Source organism: Hemiscyllium ocellatum, chromosome 25, assembly GCF_020745735.1.
Source record: "Hemiscyllium ocellatum isolate sHemOce1 chromosome 25, sHemOce1.pat.X.cur, whole genome shotgun sequence".
Classification (NCBI taxonomy): domain Eukaryota; kingdom Metazoa; phylum Chordata; class Chondrichthyes; order Orectolobiformes; family Hemiscylliidae; genus Hemiscyllium; species Hemiscyllium ocellatum.
This window is the reverse complement of record NC_083425.1, coordinates 12,606,871-12,630,546: the sequence shown is the minus strand read 5'-3', so window position 1 is coordinate 12,630,546 and position 23,676 is coordinate 12,606,871. Positions and strand designations below refer to the sequence as shown.

The window sequence follows — 23,676 nt, the reverse complement described above, 5'->3', positions numbered from 1 at the left end:
AAGAATTGTCCTGCTTCCAATCTCCATTTTATTGTTCTGGATTTCAAGTGTAGTCAATTTGGGCACATATAGTATCTCGCTTCAGATATGTCTCCCTTATAGACTGCTCACCATCAAAGCAAATGCAAGTGAGACAATGTCAAATTTGCACTTCAGAATTAGATTCACTTTGACAATTCAATCAATAAACAAACCCAGTGTTTCACGTCCTAAAATGTAAACCCTAATGAGTATTTTTACTTGAAGAATAACTGCTTGAGCTGCTAGACCACATGTCTGAAATTTTCTACTTTACCATTGAATAAAGTAATAATTTTATGCAATTTTATGTAACTTAAAGGCAGGATTATTTGTGAGTGCACGTGTTCAGTGAATCATTGTGCATGATAGCCAATAATAAACATTTGCTTCATCTTTCAGTGGCTCCATGAACCAGTTCATAGCCGTATATAATGCAAGTGGGGATGTGATAAGCAATATTAAATACTATGATGGATTTATGGGGCAGAGGATTGGAGCCATTAGCTGCTTGGCTTTCCACCCGTATTGGGTAAGTAGTTTTTCACAAAGTCCCAATTTGTGTAGTTTCTGGGGCTGTAATGTCCTGCTGTAATGTTTTTTTTAGTGTGAGCAGCATAACTTAATGCAGACACAAACTGTTACCAGTGTCCACAGAGTTCAGTCAGATCCGAATCATAGAATCCCTACAGTGTGGAAGCAGGCCCTTTGGCCCAACAGGTCCATACTGACCCTCTGAAGAATATCCCACGCAAATCCATTCCCCATTATTCTACATTTACCCCTGACTAATACACTTAACGTACACATCCCTGAACACTTACGGGCAATTTAGCGTGGCCAATTCACCTGACCTGCACATCTTTCAACTGTGGGAGGAAACCGGAGCACCCGGAGGAAACCCACGCAGACACGGGGAGAATGTGTAAACTCCACACAGACAGTCACCTGGGGCTGGAATCAAACCCAGGTCCCTTTGCGCTGAGAGGCAGCAGTGCTAACCACTGAGCCACCATGTCGCCCAATAGCAAAGGATCAATCTTTCTAACTAATTCTCATAGCTTTTGAGAAGCTTTTAGTTAATTTTTTTTTTAAATTTCCTACTCTATGGAAAGTGATAGTGCTTTATGATTGTAAGCCACTACCAAGACTAAGGTATAATCCAGATAAACTCTGGATTATAAACAAGAACAAATGTTGAGTCAAGTTGAGGGCATGGCACTTGTTTTCATTGCAAACATCTTGAGCTCCTCATGCATGAGAAATATTAAATTGTGCCAATATTTTCCTTTAAACGGTTCATTATTTTTATCAGCATCTATCAAAATGGGAGGATAGAAATGTAAAAGATTTGAGATCTGTTCCATCTGGTATCTTTCGTATTCCAGCAAATTCCCTTTAAGCTGCTACTGAGGGTTTGCACATGAACCTTGGAGGTCTGCGCTGAAGAGAAAAAGAAGGAACATAACATTCTATATTCCTTCATTTTATAAAAGTCAAACTTCAGAGGAATTTAGTCAGCGATGTAACAAGCACTTGCATGGTAATATTGTGAATTATAATTTCTAAAATGACTTGGAGGTGCCAGTGTTGGACTGGGGTGGAGAAAGTTAAAAATCGCACAACACCAAATTATAGTCCAACAGGTTTATTTGGAAGCACTAGCTTTCGAAGCACTGCTCCTTCATTAGGTAGTTGTGGAATTTATAGTTGAGTGTGGTGCTGGGAAAGCACACAGCAGGTCAGGCAGCATCCAAGGAGCAGAAGAATCGACATTTCAGGCATATCCCTTCATCAGGAATGAGTCTTGTGGGCCAGCGGGCTGAGAAATAAATGGGAGGGGTTGGGGTTGGGGGTGAAAGTAGCTGAGAAAGCAATAGATAGATGAAGGTGAGGGGGAAAGTGATAGGTCGAAGAGAATGGTGGAGGGGATAGATGGGAAAGGTTATGGACAGGTCAGGTGGGTGGTGTTGAGTTGATGGCTTGGGACTGGGACTGGGATAATGTGGGGGGAAGGAAAGAGGAAACTTTTGAAATCCACATTGATCCCGTATGGCTGCAGGGTCCCAAGGCAGATTATGAGGCACTCTTCTCCAGGCATTGGGTAGTAATGGAGGAGGCACAGGACCTGCCTGTCTTTGATGGAGTGGGAGTGGGAGTTGAAGTGTTCAGCCACGGGGCGGTGGGGTTGATTGGTGCGGGTGTCCCACAGGTGTTCTCTGAAACAATCCGCAATCCCCGATGTAGAGGAGAGCACACCGGGTGCAACGAATACAGTAAATGACATTGGTGGAGATACAGGTACTGAAAGCCACATGTATTCATGCACAATGTTTATGTTTTGCAGGAAAGGAACCTGATAATATTTTTAATTAAACAAAAGTGCAAGAGACACTAGTTCCCTGATGCACTCACCATGACAACAGCTTGACCAATCAGCACCCCCCTTCATTCAGCATAAATTGTTGCTACCTTTTGAAATTCTTACATCTCTTCTAATTAGTGCAGCATGAAAAGTTTCAAGAATCTCTTTTTTTAAGCAGTCTTCAAATTATTTTGAAAATTGCATGTTGAATTTTAAGGTATTGCACCTCTCGCCATTCTGGTGGAATCAGAAACCAGCACGACTTTGATGCAGCGACTTCTTGCCAGAGCTATAAAACATCACGCTTTCTCGAGCAAACAAATCTGTTTTCTAATATTTGGAAAATCTTAGTTTCTTTAAGTTAGTTTGATTCTTTTTATTTACATCTGCCTGTCTGAACCTTCTGAACCCTGGTGCACAGTGAGTTTGCTGTGTTTGCAGCCACTCAAAGCAATCGTAAAAATTCAATCTCAGGAAAAGGGGCCTCTAATAGCAAGTAAGGATATCAAAAGCACTTGAAACCTTTCTGTTGTCTCAGAACACACTGCTGGTTTGCAGTGTAGTACATTCACAGGTTAGCTCTCCATGCCCTGCTTTTAATGGCCATTTTGTATCAAAGCTATATGACGCTGGTGGAAGTAGTGATGTTTTTCTGAAAAGGAAAAGCAGTAAATAAATTATACTATTTGCCCCAATACTACTGCCGTATTAAAATCAATGTTGCAGTAAAATTCTGTGAAGAAATTATCGCCATTCTCAAATATGAGCATAATTGTTATCCAGGTTTAATTTCTGCTCTTTCATCTGTGTAATGACCATAATAAACTGGGGGAGGTCTTTAGAGTGTAATTGTTTTCTGGTACTGATAACTACTTCTCACTGCCTAACCTTTTCTTGCTTTTTAATTTAACAGGCCTTGATTATTTTGTGTTTCCTTTGACAGCCTCACTTAGCTGTTGGAAGCAACGACTACTATATGTCTATATATTCAGCAGAGAAGCGAATTAGATAACGATGAATCTCACAGCCTTGCTTGTCCATTTTACGGAACTTGTGATCAGTGCAGATGCTGTATATTACTTCTAATGTACATATAAAATTATTTACTTGAACGTCTGGTGACAGCTGCTGCAAGACATGACTTGAACAATTTTCTCAATAAATACTTCAGCTACTGTAGGACAATTCACTGCAATGGTCATGGTATGTCTTGTTGTAAGAACATGGCTGCCAAGCTTTTTTTTTGAAGACATGTCTAGACCTTAAATTTTGTTTATTTTTATTTTTGTTTCTTTTGTGAATTAGATTTTAGCATTCAAATTAATATAATTTACCCAGTCATGACTGCCTGAGAATATTGTAACAACTGTGCATAAATTATAAATTCTATCAGCTCCCTTGGTAGACAAGTCTTATGAAAAAGACTAATAAAACCTTGGCTCACCAACCATATTAAAATGCTAGTAGCTACTCTGGTGGACTATTAAAAAGCTCACGTCCTTAATGTGGTGTTACTTTGTGAGCATTATTTTATCCATAAATTGTAGCAATTCCACACAAAGAAAATCATGATATTCTGAAACATTGTACAGACTTCTTTATGATTTGTTTTGCTTTTTCCCTTTTTGCGATTTAATTTTACAAAATAATTGCTAATTGTAATAGAAAACTCAAATCAAATCACACAAATAACCAATGATGGAAAAGGAGACCTGAGCAGAACCTGAGTGATATTCTCTCATCTGTTGAATGTAAATAAAACTATTAAAGAAGTGGAAACTGGCCTGTGAATGTTATTCTTGTGTTAATTCATGTACCTAGTCTTTGGACTGATATGAAGGCTGAGCGTTGAGACTAGTGTGATACTGTTTGTTTGTCTTTATATTTTAATGTAAAGCTACAGCGTGCATATTATGATCTGACATCTACAAAACTATGTAGTGGAATACTGTTTTATTATGTGCATTATTGATTTAAAACAAATTCAGCATTGACTTTTTTAAAACTAGACAGTCATAATATTAACACTAGATAAGCAGTTGATCGCAATTAAACTCAGTTCATATTTAAGTAAAATATTAATTTTAATGCTTTTTACAACGCAAGGAAAGTATTGTCTCTCAAGTTGCCCCCACACTTTTATTTTGGTCTTTGCTGTGTAAGTTATGAGAAATTTGGGAAAAAAAATAGAAAGCACTATTTCTCATGTTCATAGAGTGAAAGTGAAGGAAAGTGAAGGATGTCTTTTTGATTGTAATCTGTGTGTATAGTTTGTTATCTCTTCATGGAAATACAGTGTAGATTCTAACATCCCTTGTGTATTATAAGTTGGTGTTTCTCAGCTGAACTGCTAAATTGACATTGGTTTAACTTGGGGGTTCTTTGTTAGCATAAACCAAAGCTTTATTATAGAAACATGCTTTCAGGTTACCCATATGCATCCAGAACTGCACTTATATTATCATTTTGGAAATTGAAGACCCAACAGTTGGAAATAGCTTTTTGTTTAAATCAAATTTGAGTTCATTTTGCTGTTTAAAAAAAAATACTCTCCTTAATCCAGTAATTGTCTTCTCATGTAAGAAGTCAGCTCAGTTAAAATTTATGGCATTAACATCCATCTGAAATAAGATAACTAAGTGTGTTACAAAATATCCTGGAATCCAAAACCTTCATCAAATTTGATTCTTTGCTTCAAACAATGTGGAAAATCTTTAGTATCACTTGAATGTATTTTATCAACTTTCTACATTGAAAGCACAAAATTATAAATGAAAGTAAATTGGGGAATTGTTAAAGAAAAATAAGCCTTTATAGACTGAATATCCATGTACGTTGTGTATCTATGTAAATGATTTGGAGTTGGCTAATGTATTTTCCTCACTGGAACCTACTGACCTTACGCCCAAACTAAAATGGAATAGCCCAGATTGAACATTATTTAGCAACCAATGTATTGAATAGTTTAGCTATTTTGTTTGTAGTGACTTTGTGCTGCAAATTAAATAGCGGTGTTTAGGAGCACTCAAGGTTTCAGTCTTTGTGCGTAGTATAGAGGCTGGTGGAGCACCTGAGATTGAAAGGTATGTTCCCATTCACTTTTACATTGCTCAATTTGCAACCAATTGATTTTGGATTATCAGTAAACAAGACAGCAACTACATTTCAGCATTCTTCAGCCTTTTGACCTGTGGGATTATATACAATATAAATTAGTGAGGAAGAAAGATCAGTGTAAATAGGAACTCCTTTAGCTTGACGTTTGTGAGCTCGATTTCAAATCTTTAGCCTCACAGATCTTTTACCAGGCCATAGTTTGAACATCCCTGGCAAAAACAAAATGCATTTTGATTGTAAATTGTTTGATGTTTATTAGGTTTCTACCTTTAACGACCCTGTGCTGAGAAGATGTTGAAGTAATTCTCTTTGAACTGAGGTAGTGACTTATGTTCAGGCTTTAGATGACAATTCATGTGTCACCTGCAGTCTGACATAACAAGAAAATATTGGTTGTGATAAAAATTCAAAATGTATGAAAGCTACTTATCCCTTTGGAATTCTTACATCAAATAACTTGTAATCTATCACAACCCAGTGAAGCATACTGTGATTGCAGATGTATTTCAAAGCATAAACTTAATGATAATTCACTCCACATTGCTGTGAAATATAATTTTTGATATGTTCTCTTTAAAGAAACTAAATTGTAAAAGAAAAATTCTAGAAATTACATCCAATGTGGTTCCCATTGGATTGAATTATTCCTAATTATTTCTTTTTATATATATGTCTGCTTTCTGAGAATAAATTGTTGTAATCCCACATCTTCAATAATAGGATGTAGCTGCAAATAAATTTTTGTCATCTTCCATGTGTTGTTTTTATTTATGTAATTACAATCGACTCAAAATATTCCCAGACAGTCAAGATTTACTGTGCATCTTCTACATTCAAAAGTATAGTTCCTTAAGCGATGGATAATATTGTTTTTTAATTGGCATTTGAAATTAAATTAGCAGCTTTCCAAGAAATCATTTTTGATGAACAAATATTGTGAAGAACATTTGATGTTGTTTCAAACCCAAAAATGAATACATACCTGTTACTAATTTGCAATAGTTTTTGATTGTCTGTTTTATAGGATTTAACTTACAGTATCAGAGCTGCATACCTTTCTAATATCAGATAAGTAAATTATTCAACTATTACTGAGCTGTGGTGAAATCTGGAATAACAACCAAACGGGTTTGATGTGGGGCGGAGCAATACATCAATCCCTTCCCTTTCAGAGATCTCACTGAGGCAAAGTTAACATGAAGTCTCTCTTTTAAATCCACTAACCTTGGTTTTATGTAATCTATTCGGTTTCTGCTGGGGTGTTCCTTTCATCCATTTGTTGTCTATTTACTGCATATGGATTTCATATGCCGGGCATTAAATCATTGAGGGAGGATATATTGATGTGATACCTCATGAGCCACTGTTTTGTATGTCTGCTTTTTAGATGAAAATGCACAATTAAACTATATTGGTGAATAAATCAAGTTTATCCGAGTCTGCATCTTATTTAACTTGGAAATGTTATTTGAGGTTTTCTAGATTAATGAAAGGCAGATTTTCTTTTCCCCTAAAGTCCTGTGTGAGGCCAGCATTTATTGGACAAGCATTGGTGACTGTGGCAAATGTGCACTGCTTCAAGTAGACAGTCAGGTGAAGGAACACTCAGCGCTGATGTATGCTCCAAGATTTTAACCTAGCAACAATGTAGAAATAATATTGCATTTCCAGTCAGGGTGGTGCGTGAATTGGAGGGGATGGTTTTTCAATGCACCTACTGCTCTTGTTCTTCTAGACAGAGATCATGGGCTGGGGAAGTGCTGCCAAAGTCTTGGTGAGTTACTGCAGTCAGTGTGTGTAAGTAGTGCAGGTATTGAATATTTAATAATCATAGATTAGTTGCAGTGTTGGCTGAGAGCCCAGTAGGTCTTTTCAGTGTTGTCTTTCTGCAAGATCAGTTTAGCTAAACCTGAGGCATTGAGGTAGTCATTCCTATCAGTGTTGTCATGGGCAAACAGGGGTTCAACAAAGTTGGGAAGGTTTTCCTGCCTGTTGATTCCATGTTCACCTGCTGGACACAGTATGGCAGATGTGTCCTTCAGGACTTTGCCAGCTCAAGTCAATAGTTCTTACTAATAAACCTTGAAGTTGCCTGCCCAGATTGCACACTGTTGCCTTATCCCCTTCAGCGAGTATTTCCCAAGTGATGGGAGTGAGGAAGTGCTGATTCATCAGTTGAGGGAGAATGATAACTTACAACGAACAAAAGATTTCCTTGCTTGTGATCCCATCGGATGTCACTGGTTCTGGGAGTGGATGATGAGAAATCCTGGTGTTTACTGCCTTCTGACTTTACCACAATGCCACTATCTGCTGGTGGACCTGTCCTACCAATGAGAGATAAATAGGGTGATGATGGAGGAGTCTGGGACATTAGCTGAAAGGTACAACTAAGTCGGGCTATTGCTCATCTAGCCTATAGGACAGATCTCCAAGTTCTGGCACCGATCCCATATTTTAGTAAGGATTGCATAGGGATGAGTGGGTTAGGTTTGCTTTTTGATGTGTGGAGTCTAGGTTGAAACTGACAATCCGTTTGAGTCTCTTCACTGTTTTTAGCATTGATTTGATTAAAACAGAATTATTTACTTGGCTGTCAGTAATGTTGCCTTTTTTTGTACTGTAACCTAAATTGGACTTACTCGTCTCTCAATCCAGACACAAGCTTATTTAAAACCAGCGTATGAGGTTGTGTCTAGTTTTTGCTGTTATCTATCTGGGGCATGGATTCCCGCTGCCTTCTAACTCATCACCCAAATGGCCATGTATTAGAACAGTATCTTGTTCAACTGTAGAAAAAGTTTCAGCCACTGAATGATCAATTGTTTCTAACCGAGGTTCTGAGACAAACAGCCAAAAATGGAAATCTGTTCCACTTCTGAGGTATAGGAACTGAGATGGATTGTGTCTCCATGGTCACTGCCTCTGGAATCAACTGGCTTGGGAATAAACCTGAACTCCTGCATTGACTTGGTCAAGGAAAGAAACCTTTGTGAAGTATTTGGGAATTCTAATTTCTGCTTGAAGCACTGATTGATTTTTTTTCCCTCAATTATAACGCTTGATTAAATATGTTTCACAGCTTTTTATCCAGTCACCAAATACAAGTCGCTAACTCCTTTAAATTGCATCATTAGGGCTCTTTTGTAACTGTCCCATTTATCTCTATTATATGCAGTGCATGGAGGCCTTTCAGCAGTGTGGAAGTTGGCAAATAGTACACATTTTCTTTTAATCATTCAGTGTCACATCAGCGTGGCTCCTACCCTCTTCCACCAGTCCCCTCTTCCTGTAATAACCTCCCTACTCCAATGTGATGTCAGATGACCTGTACCAATCAGCCTGTCACTGTCACAGCCAGTCGAGAGCAGTGTTCTTACTCATTCTGACATTGCAAGACATGGACAGAAATGGGAAAGGACCCTTCAAAAGCCAAATACCAATCAAACATGGGGAATAATAAATGCTTATTTAAGTAGAAAACATCAACTGAACTGAGTTAAGGCATGCTGTCGACAGGGATTTGATTTGATTACTTTGTGTGGAAACAGGACCTTCGGCCCAACAAGTCCAAACCGACCCTCCGAAGAACAACCCACCCAGACCCATTCCCCTAGATTTATCCCTTCACCTAACACTACAGGCAATTTAGCATAGCTAATTCACCTAAACTGCACATTTTTGGACTGTGGGAGGAAACCAGAGCCCCCGGAGGAAACCCACGCAGATACTGAGAGAATGTGCAAATTCCACACAGACAGTTCCCTGAGGTCTTTGGCACTGTGAGGCAGCAGTGCCACCCACTAAACCACACAGACACTGGGAGAATGTGCAAACTTCAACCAGTCACCCGAGGAGGGAATTGAACCCAGGTTGCTGGTACTGTAAGACGGGAGTGCTAGCCACCGTGCCAGTTGTGACCTGACAATTGCTGTTGGAAGTTGCTCCAACCTTCAAAGCAGTGTTCCTTAAATTGATGATAATAAAATGACCAGGAATCAACAAGGAAGCCACTGTTCTCCAAGGAGATGTTCCCCAGTAACTTAATTTAATATAAGGTCTGTTGGACAATATAATAATGAAGCTAAAATTGTCAGGTTTCAGTTTGAGAATGTCTTTACTGCAGTGTGTACACTGTTGGATGCTGCCACCCAATCTTCTGTGTCAATTTTTTTGAGATGCAGAATTGAACATTGGAGTACTTTTATTATTTTTTTCAAATTAAGCTAAAATCACACCCATTCTCCTTCAGAACCTTTGAATTGAAATTGAGAAGTTTGTAGGTGAACAAAGTCAAAGTCAATGTTCAAGACACTGCCAAAGCTTGAAATGCGAATCAGCAAGCAGTTATTCGTGAGCCAGGTTTTAAAGTCTCTTATTGACCCATGTCCAATCTGTTTGTTTTTGTAATGCATTTTCTCTTGGAGCTAACCTGCTTATTCCCTCCACATCACCCAAAATAAGAAACAAAATATAATAGACATTTGAATATTCAAGCTCAAGATACTTGTTTGAGCAACAAAACGTTTGGTTACTGTGAAGTAATTGAGGGTACTGCAGGTTGAGGAATCCAGGAACTATAATATGCTTGTGAGTGCATATCTCGGGCTCTCGGGCTACGTGTAGAATATTGACCAATGCTTGACTATCTCTGCTGTAAAGTGGTTGGAACTGTCAATCCAGTATATCAAAGGTTCCAACATTTTGAAGTGATGGTCAACAATTTTAACAGTCATCAAAAAAGAAAATGCTAAATGTTTAAATCAAATTGTCAGTTCGGTAGTGGCACTTATTTTCACAATAACTTGTTGGTCAGTCTCCTTTTCGTGGAGTATATGGAGGGGGTCCTGTGGTGTAAATGGTAACATTCCTGTCTCTGAGCCAGAAGGCCTGAGTTTGCATTCAACTTGAGGGTTTGCTGGACACATGTTTGTAGCACAACCAAACAGGTTGAGGATCAACTTGAAAATCCTTCCAATGCACCACACCAATGACATGGTCTGGGTGAGGTTCTTGATCAGAAAGTGGGAGCCTCTGCGATCATTAACCATAGCTCCAGACTGCAACGTGCATGTCAAACTTCAGAGCAATTAGACTTTTCATGTGAACAGTGACTGACCAGTGTGCAACACAATATTATACACATATGGTAATGTCATCTCACAGTCCACAGAGAAAAGTAAAAGATATTCTATCTTCAGTGAGAGAAAACACAACTGGGATTATTCCTGCTGCAAGAGGTCATAGGTTCATAGGAATAGCTTCACTTTACAAATAATATCTAAAAAGGGGATTCTTGAACAGAGCTTCATACCAATGTGTTGACTCATTTTTTTCCCATAAAATTTTCATGTGATTTTCGTCATTGCTTGAGCATAGAAATATCCAGGGACCTTAATTGGAACCATAATGAGAAGCTACAGAGATATGGATGTCAGGAAAGACCATCAATTGAGCATGTCAAAATGCTCCAATATAGTGAGTAAAACAAATTAGGTATTGAAATATCAATATTGAATGCAAATAACAAGGAACTCTTTGTCAATTTATAAATCACTGGTGTGACTGCCCTTAGAATATAGTGTGTAATTCTATAATTGCTTCACAAAAAAGTATGTTGCAATTATTGAAAAGATACAGTAGAGCGGAACTGGAATGCTAGCTGGGATAGAAGGATTGGATTATGAGGAGCAATCAGAGTTTGGCATGCCCTCACTGAGATGGAGAAACTTGTGAGCTGATGGGGTAGCTGATTGCAGGAATATCAAGGGTCTGGATAATCTCAGAGGAGAAAGTGAGGACTGCAGATGCTGGAGATCAGAGCTAAAAATGTGTTGCTGGAAAAGCGCAGCAGGTCAGGTAGCATCCAAGGAACAGGAAATTTGACGTTTCGGGCATAAGCCCATCATCAGGATGAAGGGCTTATGCCCGAAACGTCAAATTTCCTGTTCCTTGGATGCTGCCTGACCTGCTGCGCTTTTCCAGCAACACATTTTCAGCTCTGGATAATCTCAGCCAAGTTCAACCTTTTCACCTCAGCCAGAAGAGTGGAACCAGAGACTGCAGCCTGTAGTGGAGGGGATAGGGATGCAAAACTGACCCATGGAACTATTTCATTGGAGACTCCATGGAAGAGTCTGCCAGGAAATTATAGGAGATAGGAGCAATTCACTCAAATACAGCTCAGATTCCTTTCATGTAACAATGATTTAGGATACAGTATGATTGCAAGTATCAGGAAACAGTGGCACAGTATAGGTTAGCAATTGAGGATTCCAGGCTACTGTTCTGCAGACATCAATTCTGGTCCCACCAGAGCAGTTGGTGAAATTTGAATTCATTAAAAATCTGGAATAAGACATTAGTGACTGTGCTGTCAATTGTTGTCATAACCTATCTGGTTTCGCTAATGTCCTTAGGGAAGGAAATCTGCCATCTTTACCTGGCCTACGTGATTCCAGACCCATAGCAATATGGTTAATTTTTAGCTCCCTTCTGAAATGATCTAGCAAGCCTCAAGGCTAGTTTGGGAGGGTCAACAAATGCTGGTCCAGGCAGTGACATCCACATTCCATCAAAGAACAGTTTAAAAAAAACATGGAGACATATAGGGTAAGTGTAGTGTACTTGAAAACAAAAGGTTTTGGACCTAGAGTCACAAAATGGATGGACAATGTATGTGTGTGAGAAGGGAGTAGTGTGGATTTCCTCATCTTATGTCTGGTTTGTATTGACTCTTTTAATTCATTCACGGGATGAGAATGTCACTGGCCAGGTCAGTGTTTATTGCCTGTCCTACATGTTCTTGAGAAGGTGGTGTGGAGTTGCCTTCTTGTGCTACTGCAGTCTGTATGTAGGTAAACCAGACGTGTAATACTGGACAAGTGAATCCAGGTTTGGTAGACACAAATTTTGCTTTTCGGTGTAAAAGTCAGATACTGAACACATTCACAAGCATGCTACACTAGACTAAGAGGTTGAAAAGGTTTAATTACAGCCATTAGAATGGGATTCAAATTTACCCTATCCCTTTTCTCCCAGCAACATCCTTAGAAATATAAAAAGCTCTCATGAAGTATTTTATCTCCATACCCGCAGGCACAGCTGCACCCGGTTTCCTTCTGGTTAACTTCTACACATTCACGAGATGTTTTTACTTCAGCTGCTAACTCTCTCTGAGACACCTTAAAACAAACTGCAAACTAAACTCATTATCGCTTAAAATTTCAAACTCCTAAAGGGAGTTAGACTTCCTCTGGCACACACCCACTGACTTCTATACTTGTCTGACCATAGAACCTTTCACTAAGCAACCCCACAGTTTATTTAATCTAATTTTTCAACACAGTAAACTAATGACTTCCAATTCCTCAATGAAAAATGCACGCGCAAACACACAGACCTCTACAATCCCAGATACCAAGCTCACAGAAATAATTCTTCAAAATAATGAAACTAAAATCATTCCCTCAAACCCCTTCATAACAGGCAATAAAAAATAAATGTCAAACTTAAAGTTACACATTGTTCCTCACGCTGTATACCTAAGGATAATTATTGTTTTGAAATTAATACCTTTGTGATAGAACTACATGTTATTGGGCTGCTAATTTGTATTAACCATTTATAAAAGATTTCGATAAATCCAGATGTTAACCTGCGCTCAGCATGCTTTAGTGCAAGATGATTTAGCAACATCTTAATTTTAAAGTTCTTATCCTTGTTTTAAATTCCCTCCCTAGCCTCACCTCTTACTAATTTTTGCAATTTCTACCAGCCCCCGTGACTCTCCGAGATTGCTGGCTTCCTCAAATCCTGGCGGAATTCCCAGTCATCATTGCTCCATCATTGGTGGCTGTGCCTTCAGTTGTCTAGATCCCAGGCTGTAGAACTACCTCACTGCATCACTCTGCCTGACTAGCTCACTCTCCTCCATAAGATGTTGTGGAAAGGCAAGAACTGATTAGGGATAGTCAACATGGCTTTGTGCGTGGGAAGTCATGTCTCACAAACTTTACTACGTTTTTTTGAAGAAGTAACAAAGAAGATTGATGAGGGCAGAGCAGTCAGTGTGACCTATATGGACTTCAGTAAGGCATTCAACAAGATTCCCCATGGGAAACTGATTAGCAAGGTTAGATCTCACGGTTTACAGGGAGATCTAGCCATTTGAATACAGAACTGGCTCAAAGGTAGAAGACAGAGGGTGGTGGTGGAGGGTTGTTTTTCCAGACTGGAGGCCTGTGACCAGTAGAGTGCCACAAGGATCGGTGCTGGGTCCTCTACTTTTTGTCATTTACGTGAATGATTTGGATGTGAACATAAGAGGTACAGTTAGTAAGTTGACACCAAAATTGGAGGTGTAGTGGACAGCGAAGAGGGTTACCTCAGATTACAACAGGATCTGGACCAGATGGGCCAATGGGTTGAGAAGTAGCAGATGGAGTTTAATTCGGATAAATGCGAGCTGTGATCTTAAAGTGGCAGATCTAGACTAAGGTGTGTTTATACCTAGAAAAGATATGCTAAGAGTTGAGATAAAGTTCTTGTGTATCTTGTAGTAGTCATAATAAAGAAATGTTTCTTTGTGTTGAATTGTTCATTGACCCTAAAGAGGGTTAGAACTCCCATCCAGCCCATTTCTGTATGGTATACTAATAGTCCATTGATGTTTTCATTTATTTTAAGAGTGGAAGAGTCATCCATGAAGTGTTCTCTTTTCATATATTGAACCTTGAGATGTAAAATGAACAGGGAATTATTATTCAGATAAAACCCCAACTGTGGGAAGAGATAATGTTTTTGGTCAGACCACATTTGGAGTATTGTCTGCAGTTTTGGACCCCATATCTCAGGAAGGATGTACTGGCCGTGGAGGGGTTTTTGGAGGAGGTTCACGAGAATATTCCCAGGAATGAAAAGCTTAACATATGAGGAACGTTTGAGGACTTTGGGTTTATACTTGGAGTTCAGAAGCTTGAGGGTTGATCCAATTGAAACATATAGAATACTGAATGATCTGGATAGCATGGATGCTGGGAAGATGTTTCTATTGTTGGAAGAGACTAGGACCCAAGGGCACAGCCTTAGAGTAAAGGGAAGACCTTTCAGAATGGAGGTAAGGAGAAACGTTTTAGCCAAAGAGTGGTGAATCTATGGAATTCACTGCCATAGAGGGCTGTGGAGGTCAGGTCATTGAGGATATTTAAGACTGAGATAGATAGGTTCTTGATTGTAAAGAGGATCACGGGTTATAGGGAGAAAGCGGGAGAACGGAGTTGAGAAACATATCAGCCATGATTGAATGGCAAAGCAGATTCGATGGGCTGAATGGCCTAATTTCTGCTCCTATGTATGTTCTTATAAATCTGCTCTGTTTAAAAGGAAAAATCTCTGGGTAAGGGTCAGGTCATTCAGGTTGGTTTGAAGTGAAAAACTCATCAGTGCATCTGCGTGTGTTGTTATTACAAGATGAGTTTCCTCTGTGTGCTACAGTTTCCTCCCACAATCCAAAGATGTGCAGGTTAGGGTGGATTAGCCATGGGAAATGCAGGGTTACAGGGACAGGGTAGGGCGGGTGGGTCTGGGTGGGATGCCCTTCAGAGCTTTGAATGGCCTGCTTCCACTGTAGGGCTTCTGCATTTTCAGTCCTTCAAGTCCCTCTTGCCCCAAGCGCCTGATTAGCCAAGATCGCTGACACTGAATCTGTGAAGCTGAGAGCCACATCACTCAAATCCATACTGACTGTACTGACCCCTGCTGGAAGCTGCCATTTATAGCTCCTGGAGCCTCTGCACTGAATCTAACTCCCACATCTCCCACAGCTGAATTTAACCTTACACCTGAAAACCTACAGGTATCAATATGCTCCCTAGCCTTGGATTGTTTCCCAGGGAATGAATGTATCTGCAATGTCACTGTGGGAAGGACAAAGATCTTCTAGAATTGATTTGTCGTGGGGATATTTAATTGAAGGGTTCCAGGACAGGTGTGTATGCTGAAATGGATAGAGATAGAGGAAGCTGACGTGCTGAACATTTTGTCAAACATTAAGATTGACAAGTCGCCAGGCCCAGACCAGATTTGTCCTCGGCTGCTTTGGGAAATGAGAAATGCAATTGCTAAGCCACTTGCGAAGATCTTTTCATCCTCGCTCTCCACTGGAGTCGTACCTGAGGACTAGAGAGAGGCAAATGTAATTCTTCTCTTCAAGAAAGGAAATAGGGAAATCCCCGGCAATTACAGACCAGTAAGTCTCACTTCTGTCGTCTGCAAGGAGTTAGAAAGGATTCTGAGGGATAGGATTTATGACCATCTGGAAGAGCATGGCTTGATTAAATGCAGTCAACACGGCTTTGTGAGGGGCAGGTCATGCCTCACAAACCTTATCGAGTTCTTTGAGGATGTGACTAGAAAAGTTGATGAGGGTCGAGCTGTGGATGTGGTGTATATGGACTTCAGCAAGGCATTTGATAAGGTTCCCCATGGTCGGCTCATTCAGAAGGTCAGGAGGAATGGGATTAGGGGAGCATAGCTATCTGGAAACAGAATTGCTGGCCAACAGAAGACAGCGAGTGGTAGTAGAAGGAAAATATTCTGCCTGGAAGTCAGTGATGAGTGGCCTTCCACAGGGCTCTGTCCTTGGGCCTCTACTGTTTGTAATTTTTATTAATGACTTGGATGAGGGGATTGAAGGGTGGATCAGCAAGTTTGCAGATGATGCAAAGGTTGGAGGTGTCGTTGACAGTATAGAGGGCTGTTGTAGGCTGCAGCGGGACATTGACAGGATGCAGAGATGTGCTGAGAGGTGGGCAGATGGAGTTCAACCTGGATAAATGCGAGGTGATGCATTTTGGAAGGTCGCATTTGAAAGCTGAGTACAGGATTAAGGATAGGATTCTTGGCAGTGTGGAGGAACAGAGGGATCTTGGTGTGCAGATACACAGATCCCTTAAAATGGCCACCCAAGTGGACAGGGTTGTTAAGAAAGCATATGGTGTTTTGGCTTTCATTAACGGGGGCATTGAGTTTGAGTCATGAGATCTTGTTGCAGCTCTATAAAACTTTAGTTAGACCGCACTTGGAATACTGCGTCCAGTTCTGGTTGCCCTATTATAAGGAAAGATGTGGATGCTTTGGAGAGGGTTCAGAGGAGGTTTACCAGAATGCTGCCTGGACTGGAGGGTTTATCTTATGAGGAGAGGTTGACTGAGAGCAGACTTTTTTCATTGGAGAAAAGGAGGAGGAGAGGGGACCTAATTGAGGTATACAAGATAATGAGAGGCATAGATAGAGTCGATAGCCAGAGACTATTTCCCAGGGCAGAAATGACTAACACGAGGGGTCATAGTTTTAAGCTGGTTGGAGGAAAGTATAGAGGGGATGTCAGAGGCGGGTTCTTTACACAGAGAGTTGTGAGAACATGGAATGCGTTGCCAGCAGCAGTTGTGAAAGCAAGGTCAGTTGGGATATTTAAGAGACTGCTGGACATGCATACGGTCACAGAAATGTGAGGGTGCATACATGAGGATCAGTGGTCGGCACAACATTGTGGGCTGAAGGGCCTGTTCTGTGCTGTACTGTTCTATGTTCTATTTGCTACCCTCCAGTCTTCTGGCACTATTCCTGTAGACAATGACAATATAAAGATCAAAGCCAAAGGCTCTGCAATCTCCTCCTTGGCTTTCCAAAGAATCCTAGGATAAATCCCATCTGGCCCAGAGGACTTATTTATTTTCACACTTTTCAGAATTGTTAGCACCACCTCCTTGTGAACCTCAATCCCGTCTAGTCTAATAGCCTGTATCTCCGTATTCTCCTCAACATTTGTTGAGCAAATGCTCCCTTAATGGGAGATTCTAGGGCCAGAAGGCATTGTCTCAGAATAAAGCAATGCCAATTTAAGATTGTGATGGGGGGAGTGGTGTGGGGGGGGAAGCAGAATCTTTGTGTATCCTTAAGGCTGAGATAGATAGATTCTTGACCAGGAGGGAATCATGGGTAATTAGCAAAAGGCAGAAAAGTGGATGTGAGATCAGCCATGATCCTATTGAATGGAGGAGCAGGCTTGAATAACCTACTCCTGTTCCTATTTCTTGACTAGATTCCCTTCAGTGTGGAAACAGGCCCTTCAGCCCAACAAGTCCACACTGACCCTCCAAAGAGTAACCCATTCCCCTCTGACTAATGCACCTAACACTTCAGCATAGCCAATTCACCTGACCTGCATATCTTTGGACTGTGGGAGGAAACTTCACACGGATAGTCGCCCAAGCCTGGGATTGAACCTGGGGCCTTGGTGCTGTGAGGCAGTAGTGCTAACCACAGAGCCACCCACCTTACAGTTAATGTTTTGAGTGCAATATGATCCTTCTTCAATTCAGGTCTCAAAACATTAACTCTGTTTCTCTCTCCACAGATGCTGAGTTTCTGATTTTAATTTATGCCAAACTATCCTTCCCGTTAAAAGCCGTGAGGAAGCAGATATTTTGGATCCATACTTTGAAAGAATTAGAATCAGCAGTAGATTTCCCCTGGGTTCGTGACCTCTCAGCTAAAACCTGAAAAGAAATCAGGTGATCTGGTTGTGATCGCGCGTCAACCCAAGGATTAACCTCTGACCTCCGAATCAGAAGCTCGAAAATTTGAGGGAGTGTTGCGTATTTGGAGATGCAATTTTTAGCATGCGATGTTAAACCTAAGCCTTCCTTCTCAGGTGGTTGTAAAAGGTCCTGAGGCACTACTTTAAGCAGGAGGAGAGGAGCTATTCATCCTTCAACCAAAACAAAGTTATCTATCCTGTTTGTGGGAGCTTGCTGTGCTCAAAATGGCTGGCATTCCTCCTGCCTTGCCTACACCTTAAAAGGATTGAATTGACTATATTTTTGGGACGTGCTATGGTCTTAAAAGTCACTACACAAATGCACATTCTTTTTTCTCTTATTGGTCGTTATCACATTGCTTTCCATGGGAGTTCGCTCTGGGCAAATTAGCTTTTTGAAATTTATTGGCTGTGAAGAAATTGGGATGCCTTGAGGTCAGAAAAGGTGCTATATCAATGCAACTTTTCTTTGTTGTCACGACATGGATTCACAAACCGGAAATAGCGAGCATCACCTGCTGAGTCTGTTCATAGTGATGAGGAGCTGCGTGTTGGAGCACTCACTGAACAAGCTTATACAGTATTTCCATCCTGAGCAGATGGGTCTCTCACTGAATTCTCGGCCAACTTGTAAATCTCTAGTACGTTTGCTTCCAGTCACACATCTGAGCTGAATTATTGTGAGACAATTGGGAAATGTGGCTGTGTTTGAGACAATAAAGATTACACATTTAGAATACTCAGAATGAGCCAGACCCAACACTCAGGCCTTTTTATTTTGAAACAAAAAATTCCGGAAGGTTCCATCTGCGGAGCTTTCCAGGGATGTAAAACAAAAAATCAATGAATGACTTCAGTTTTTAAAATTCCCCTTCTCCCATCCTGCTACTCCAAGATTCTCCAACACAAAATGGTTTTTATTTGGTCAGTTTGCAATGGGGTGAGGATGGGCACGTTCCCATCCTGAAATGTACAGGCAAATATACAGATTTATTTTTAGGAGCTGTTGAAATTGCTTTGAGATCAATTCATTCTTTGTATTTGGTGATAGTGACTGAGTGAACAGCATTCTCCCTTGGGCAACACTGTGGCTAGCACTGCTGCCTCTCAGCACCAGGGACCTGTGTTCGATTCCACCCGTGGGCAACTGTCTGTGTGGAATTTGCACATTCTCCCCGTGCCTGTGTGGGTTTCCTCCCACAGTCCAAACTCATGCGGATTAGGTGGATTGGCTGTGGGAAATGCAGGGATACAGAGGTGGGGTAGGGGGAGTGGGTTGCTCATTTGGAGGGCCGGTGTGGACTTGATGGGCTGAATGGCCTACTTCCACACTGTAGAGATTCTATTATATCCTCTTGAGTTTGAAGGTTGAGAGGTCAAGCTTCCAATCCAGAGATATGCACGAACAGTGCTACACTGTCAGAGGGGCTGTCCTGCAGATGGTTATAATAAACAGACATCACACCTTCCTCCTCAGGTGGATGTGAAATATTCCATGGCTGGAATAGGGCTGTTATCTTCTGTGTCCTGGGCATTATTTATCCCTCAATTCAAATTCATGAAAGAGGTTATCTGGTGATTGTTTTAAGTGGGAGATGCTGTGTGCAAGTTGGCTGCTGTGTTTCCAATATGACAACTTCAAAAATCTTTCCAGTCAGTAGCACGTGCTCTAAGATATCCTGTGGTTGTGAACAGTGCTGTATAAATGTAAACCTTTCCTTTTATGTGAATCTAACCTGGGAGTGGCAGCAAGCTCCCTGATAGTGAGGATCTCTGGGGTGGCACAGTGGTTGGCATTGCTGCCTCACAGCACCAGGGACCTGGGTTCAATTCCAGCCTTGGGCGACTGTCTGTGTGGAGTTTGCACATTCTCCCCGTGTCTGTGAGGGTTTCCTCCCACAGTCAAAAGATGTGCAGCTTAGGTGAATTGGCTAAATTGCCCATAGTGTTCAGGGGTGTGTAGGTTAGATGCATTTGTCAAGGGCAATGTAGAATAATAGGGTAGGGGAATGGGTCTGGGTGGGTTACTCTTTGAAGGGTCAGTGTGGAGTTGTTGGGCCAAATGGCCTGTTTCCACACTTATAGGGATTCTATGATGAAAATGATTTTCTTCAGTGTGCAATAACATTGGTGGCAGGTTGTGATAGTTTCAGCTTGTAAACACATAACTGATACAGAACTGAGGAGTGACTCAGTTGGAACTCATTTCAACCAATTGGCTCAAAGTACTATTGAAGACCAAATAAGGAAAGATTTGAATTTATGTAGAACCTTTCATGGCTTCAGGACATCCTGTAGTGCTCCACAGCCAATGAAGATTGCGATTTGTGTGTTAAATCATATTTTCTAAAAATGTCAAAAACAAAATCACAAGAATAGCTGTCTTCCTCATGTCATCAACTCCACAGAAGCTGATGATGTAACCTTGTTTGAGGAGATCATTGGCAGGCAAGGAGCCTGCCATCTGTACAGTGTTAGAATGAAAGTGGTTCTTGCTAATCCTAGCTTGTGGGCGGTGATTATGAGGCAAGCTCTAATCTATTAGCTGCGTGCAATCTGTCAGAGGGAGCTGTTCCTCAATCACATCATCTGATTCTGCACACCCACCTTCCAGAAAGTGAACCAGAACACAACCCCCAAAGACCCCTTCACCCAAGAGAGCATCCACAAAGGACAGAATGCATTTCTGGATAAAAACTGACATTAGTGTGTTGCTCTAGGTTGGAGTGGATTGCAAACTGAGATTTGATACGTCATCTCTCACAAATCTAGTAACACCTGGACCTCAGCAAAAGGAGTCAACTGTCAGATCTCAGCGTTAGTTCTTCCTAAACTTTGTCGCCATGGAACACTCAGCCTGTGGCTTCAATGCTCTGAGGATGAAGGAGACCCCATGCTGTGTGCTCGGATATTTGGGTTTCCGCAACAAGGTGTAATACACTCACCATGGACAATGTACCCCTGCCAGCGATAAGAGGATCTTCCATTCGCAGCATTCTGGCCCTCTCTCCTGGATTTAGTCATTGGGAACTGCAGCAGCATCCCAGAGTCTCCGAGAGCAACATGGCTACTGCCATCTCTCCAGCTTGTGGCTGAACACCAACTTCTTGTCCAGATTTCTAATGCCTCGGTTTCACTGAGCAGACTATTAACCTTGAACAGGCAATGTTGGCAACTCTGGAGCTGGAACAGTGTGGTACAATTTGGGTGTTTTACTCCTGCCTAAAGCCAAGGTGGTGATGGTTGTTCCTATCTCTGGCACAACATTCAGTAATAAGTAGAAAAACCGAGGAAGAAAAAGTAACTTTCACTCATTCTCCATTATAAACATTCACATGAGGGATATGGACACAGCCCCTGGCACAGTCATAACATGTGTGTGTGTGTGTGTGTGTACACACACATGGATCTGAGCTGTGGCTGTAATTCTGATAATGAAATGAAAGCTATGAAAGACAGTTTGATGAGTTAACTGCATATGGAAAGAGCTGACTTCAGGAGTGAAAACAAGTATAGTAATCTGAGAAATAGTGAGGTTTCCTAACTTCAGATGTTGCTGCCCCCCCCAATAGTCACCGTTGGACAATAAACAATTTAGCCAGATGGAAAAACACCAGAGAGTCTGCAAATGGGGCAAGAAGCTTAAGTCAGATTTGAAATAATGCTGGGCTTCTACAGCATCACAACACAGAGAGGGGGCACTGTATTGGGAAGGTACTACATGCCAAGCCAGCATCACATTGAAATTGGGCAAAACCATAACAAAACCATTCCTTTTACCAATAATGAGCAGAAGGAAGTTTGACTTATCCAAGATCCTGTACCAATGGAGAGCTAAAAACTGTAGTGATGGTCTTCAAGATAATCTAATTGTAGACCCCTGCTGGAAATGGGACTAATGTACCTGAGCAATAGGAAAAAAACAAAGGACAAAGCTCTTGAATATATCAGGGTGACTGTATAAATATGAGAAAAAACTCATGTGTTGCCACAGCTAATTGTACAGTTAAGAGCCAGTCAGGTGGAAATTGAGGGAGCAGGAGAAGGAACCTAAGATTCAGGTTCAGTACAGGTCTCACCAATGCCAGAGAGACTCCAACAGGCCAATGCAGTGATTCATCACCATCTTCTCAAAGGCAATTAAAAATGGGCAGCAAATATTGTTCTGAAGAAGACTCACACTGGACTTGAAACGTTATCTCTGTTAATCTCTCCACAGATGCTGCCAGACCTGTTGACGTCCTGCAGCATCCTCTGTTTGTTCCAGATTTCCATCATCTGCTGTATTTTACTTTTTCTTCAACAAATGATGTCCTTGCCAATGATGGCCTATCCCAGTCATGAATAAAACAAAAGCAATTCTAAATCAGCTGTTGAGCTAAGTAACAGTTCGTCCCCTTACACAGCAAATTCAATATCATTGACAAGCACAGGGTTCAAGCCCAGCTTTGTGTTAATGTCAAATGGGCTTCGAACAACAGGAGCTACACAATTAGACAAACATATAGATTTCAGAGGCACCAGATTGGTCTTTAGGAATCATGAATGAAATAAACCTCTCATGCTCTCAACATGAAAACATCTGAGGGCCTTGTACCTGAAACCCAGTTTGTCAGCAGATGGTTATTGTCCATAAAGGAAGCACAGCTGGAATAACAATGATAAGTATTACTCTATCAAATCTGAAATTATTGTTCAGGTAGTGATGTGTCAGAGATCTTAAGAACAAAATTTGATATGCTGTGATTTAGAATGCCTCATACAATATGAAAATGTGGACCTGAAGGAAAAAACCGACACACAATAGAGTAAAACGTTGTGAAATGTGGTTCGGGAGAAAGATGGAGCTGGTCAGCCAGAGAGAAAAATAACATCATCAAGAAAAGGCAACACTGTTGGATTAGGTAGAGGTGGGTACTGCGGATGCTGGAGATTAGAGCAAGATCAGAGAGGTGCTGGAAAAGCACAGCTGGTCAGGCAGCATCCGAGGAGCAGGAGAAACGATGTTTCAGGCAAAAGCCCTTCATCAGGAATGAGGTTGGTTTGGCCACAATTCAACACAGGCAAACGTGTTGAAGGAGGAAACTGAATGAGAATTCGGGAGATGTAAGCTGAGAGTCAAAGAGAATGATGTTAGACAACATCAGGTTGTGAGGACAGTGCAAAACTGCAAAGTGTGGAGAAATATAACAGAGGACCTGCCCTTCGGCTGATTGTCAGTATTTTATAGCCCAGTGTACTGAGGCTAACATATGCAAAGTGAGGAGATTAAAATGTTGCAATTTAACAAGGTAACCATTAGACCATAATTATTCGAACTATTCAACAATACTGCTGTGACTGATTTCTCTGCTACAAGACTGGAACCCAACGTAAGTAACTTAACCTAACTAACCACACCTCAGCAGAATGATTGGATTGTGTGCCTGATTTACACTCTGTATTTCCATTGGTGTGAATGGGGAGGTTTAATGGACTAACGTATTTAACAGTCTTCAGATTTGATTCTTAGCTTCTTACCGAGCAGGGTTACCTTCATATTACAACAACAACAACATTCTTTGGGCTTTATCCA

At 41.0% G+C, this 23,676-nt stretch overlaps 1 protein-coding gene across 1 annotated transcript in view; it reads left to right on the top strand.

The window, feature by feature from the left end:
- The window catches only part of rptor (regulatory associated protein of MTOR, complex 1), a 383,050-nt gene extending 376,123 nt beyond the window's left edge, over positions 1-6,927 (top strand). Inside the window, exons 33-34 of the mRNA XM_060844826.1 lie at positions 421-550; positions 3,327-6,927. Coding sequence (XP_060700809.1) covers positions 421-550; positions 3,327-3,395 — 199 coding nt within the window. The 3' untranslated portion in view covers positions 3,396-6,927. The remainder of the gene's footprint in view (positions 1-420; positions 551-3,326) is intronic.
- Positions 6,928-23,676: the final 16,749 nt, after the last annotated feature.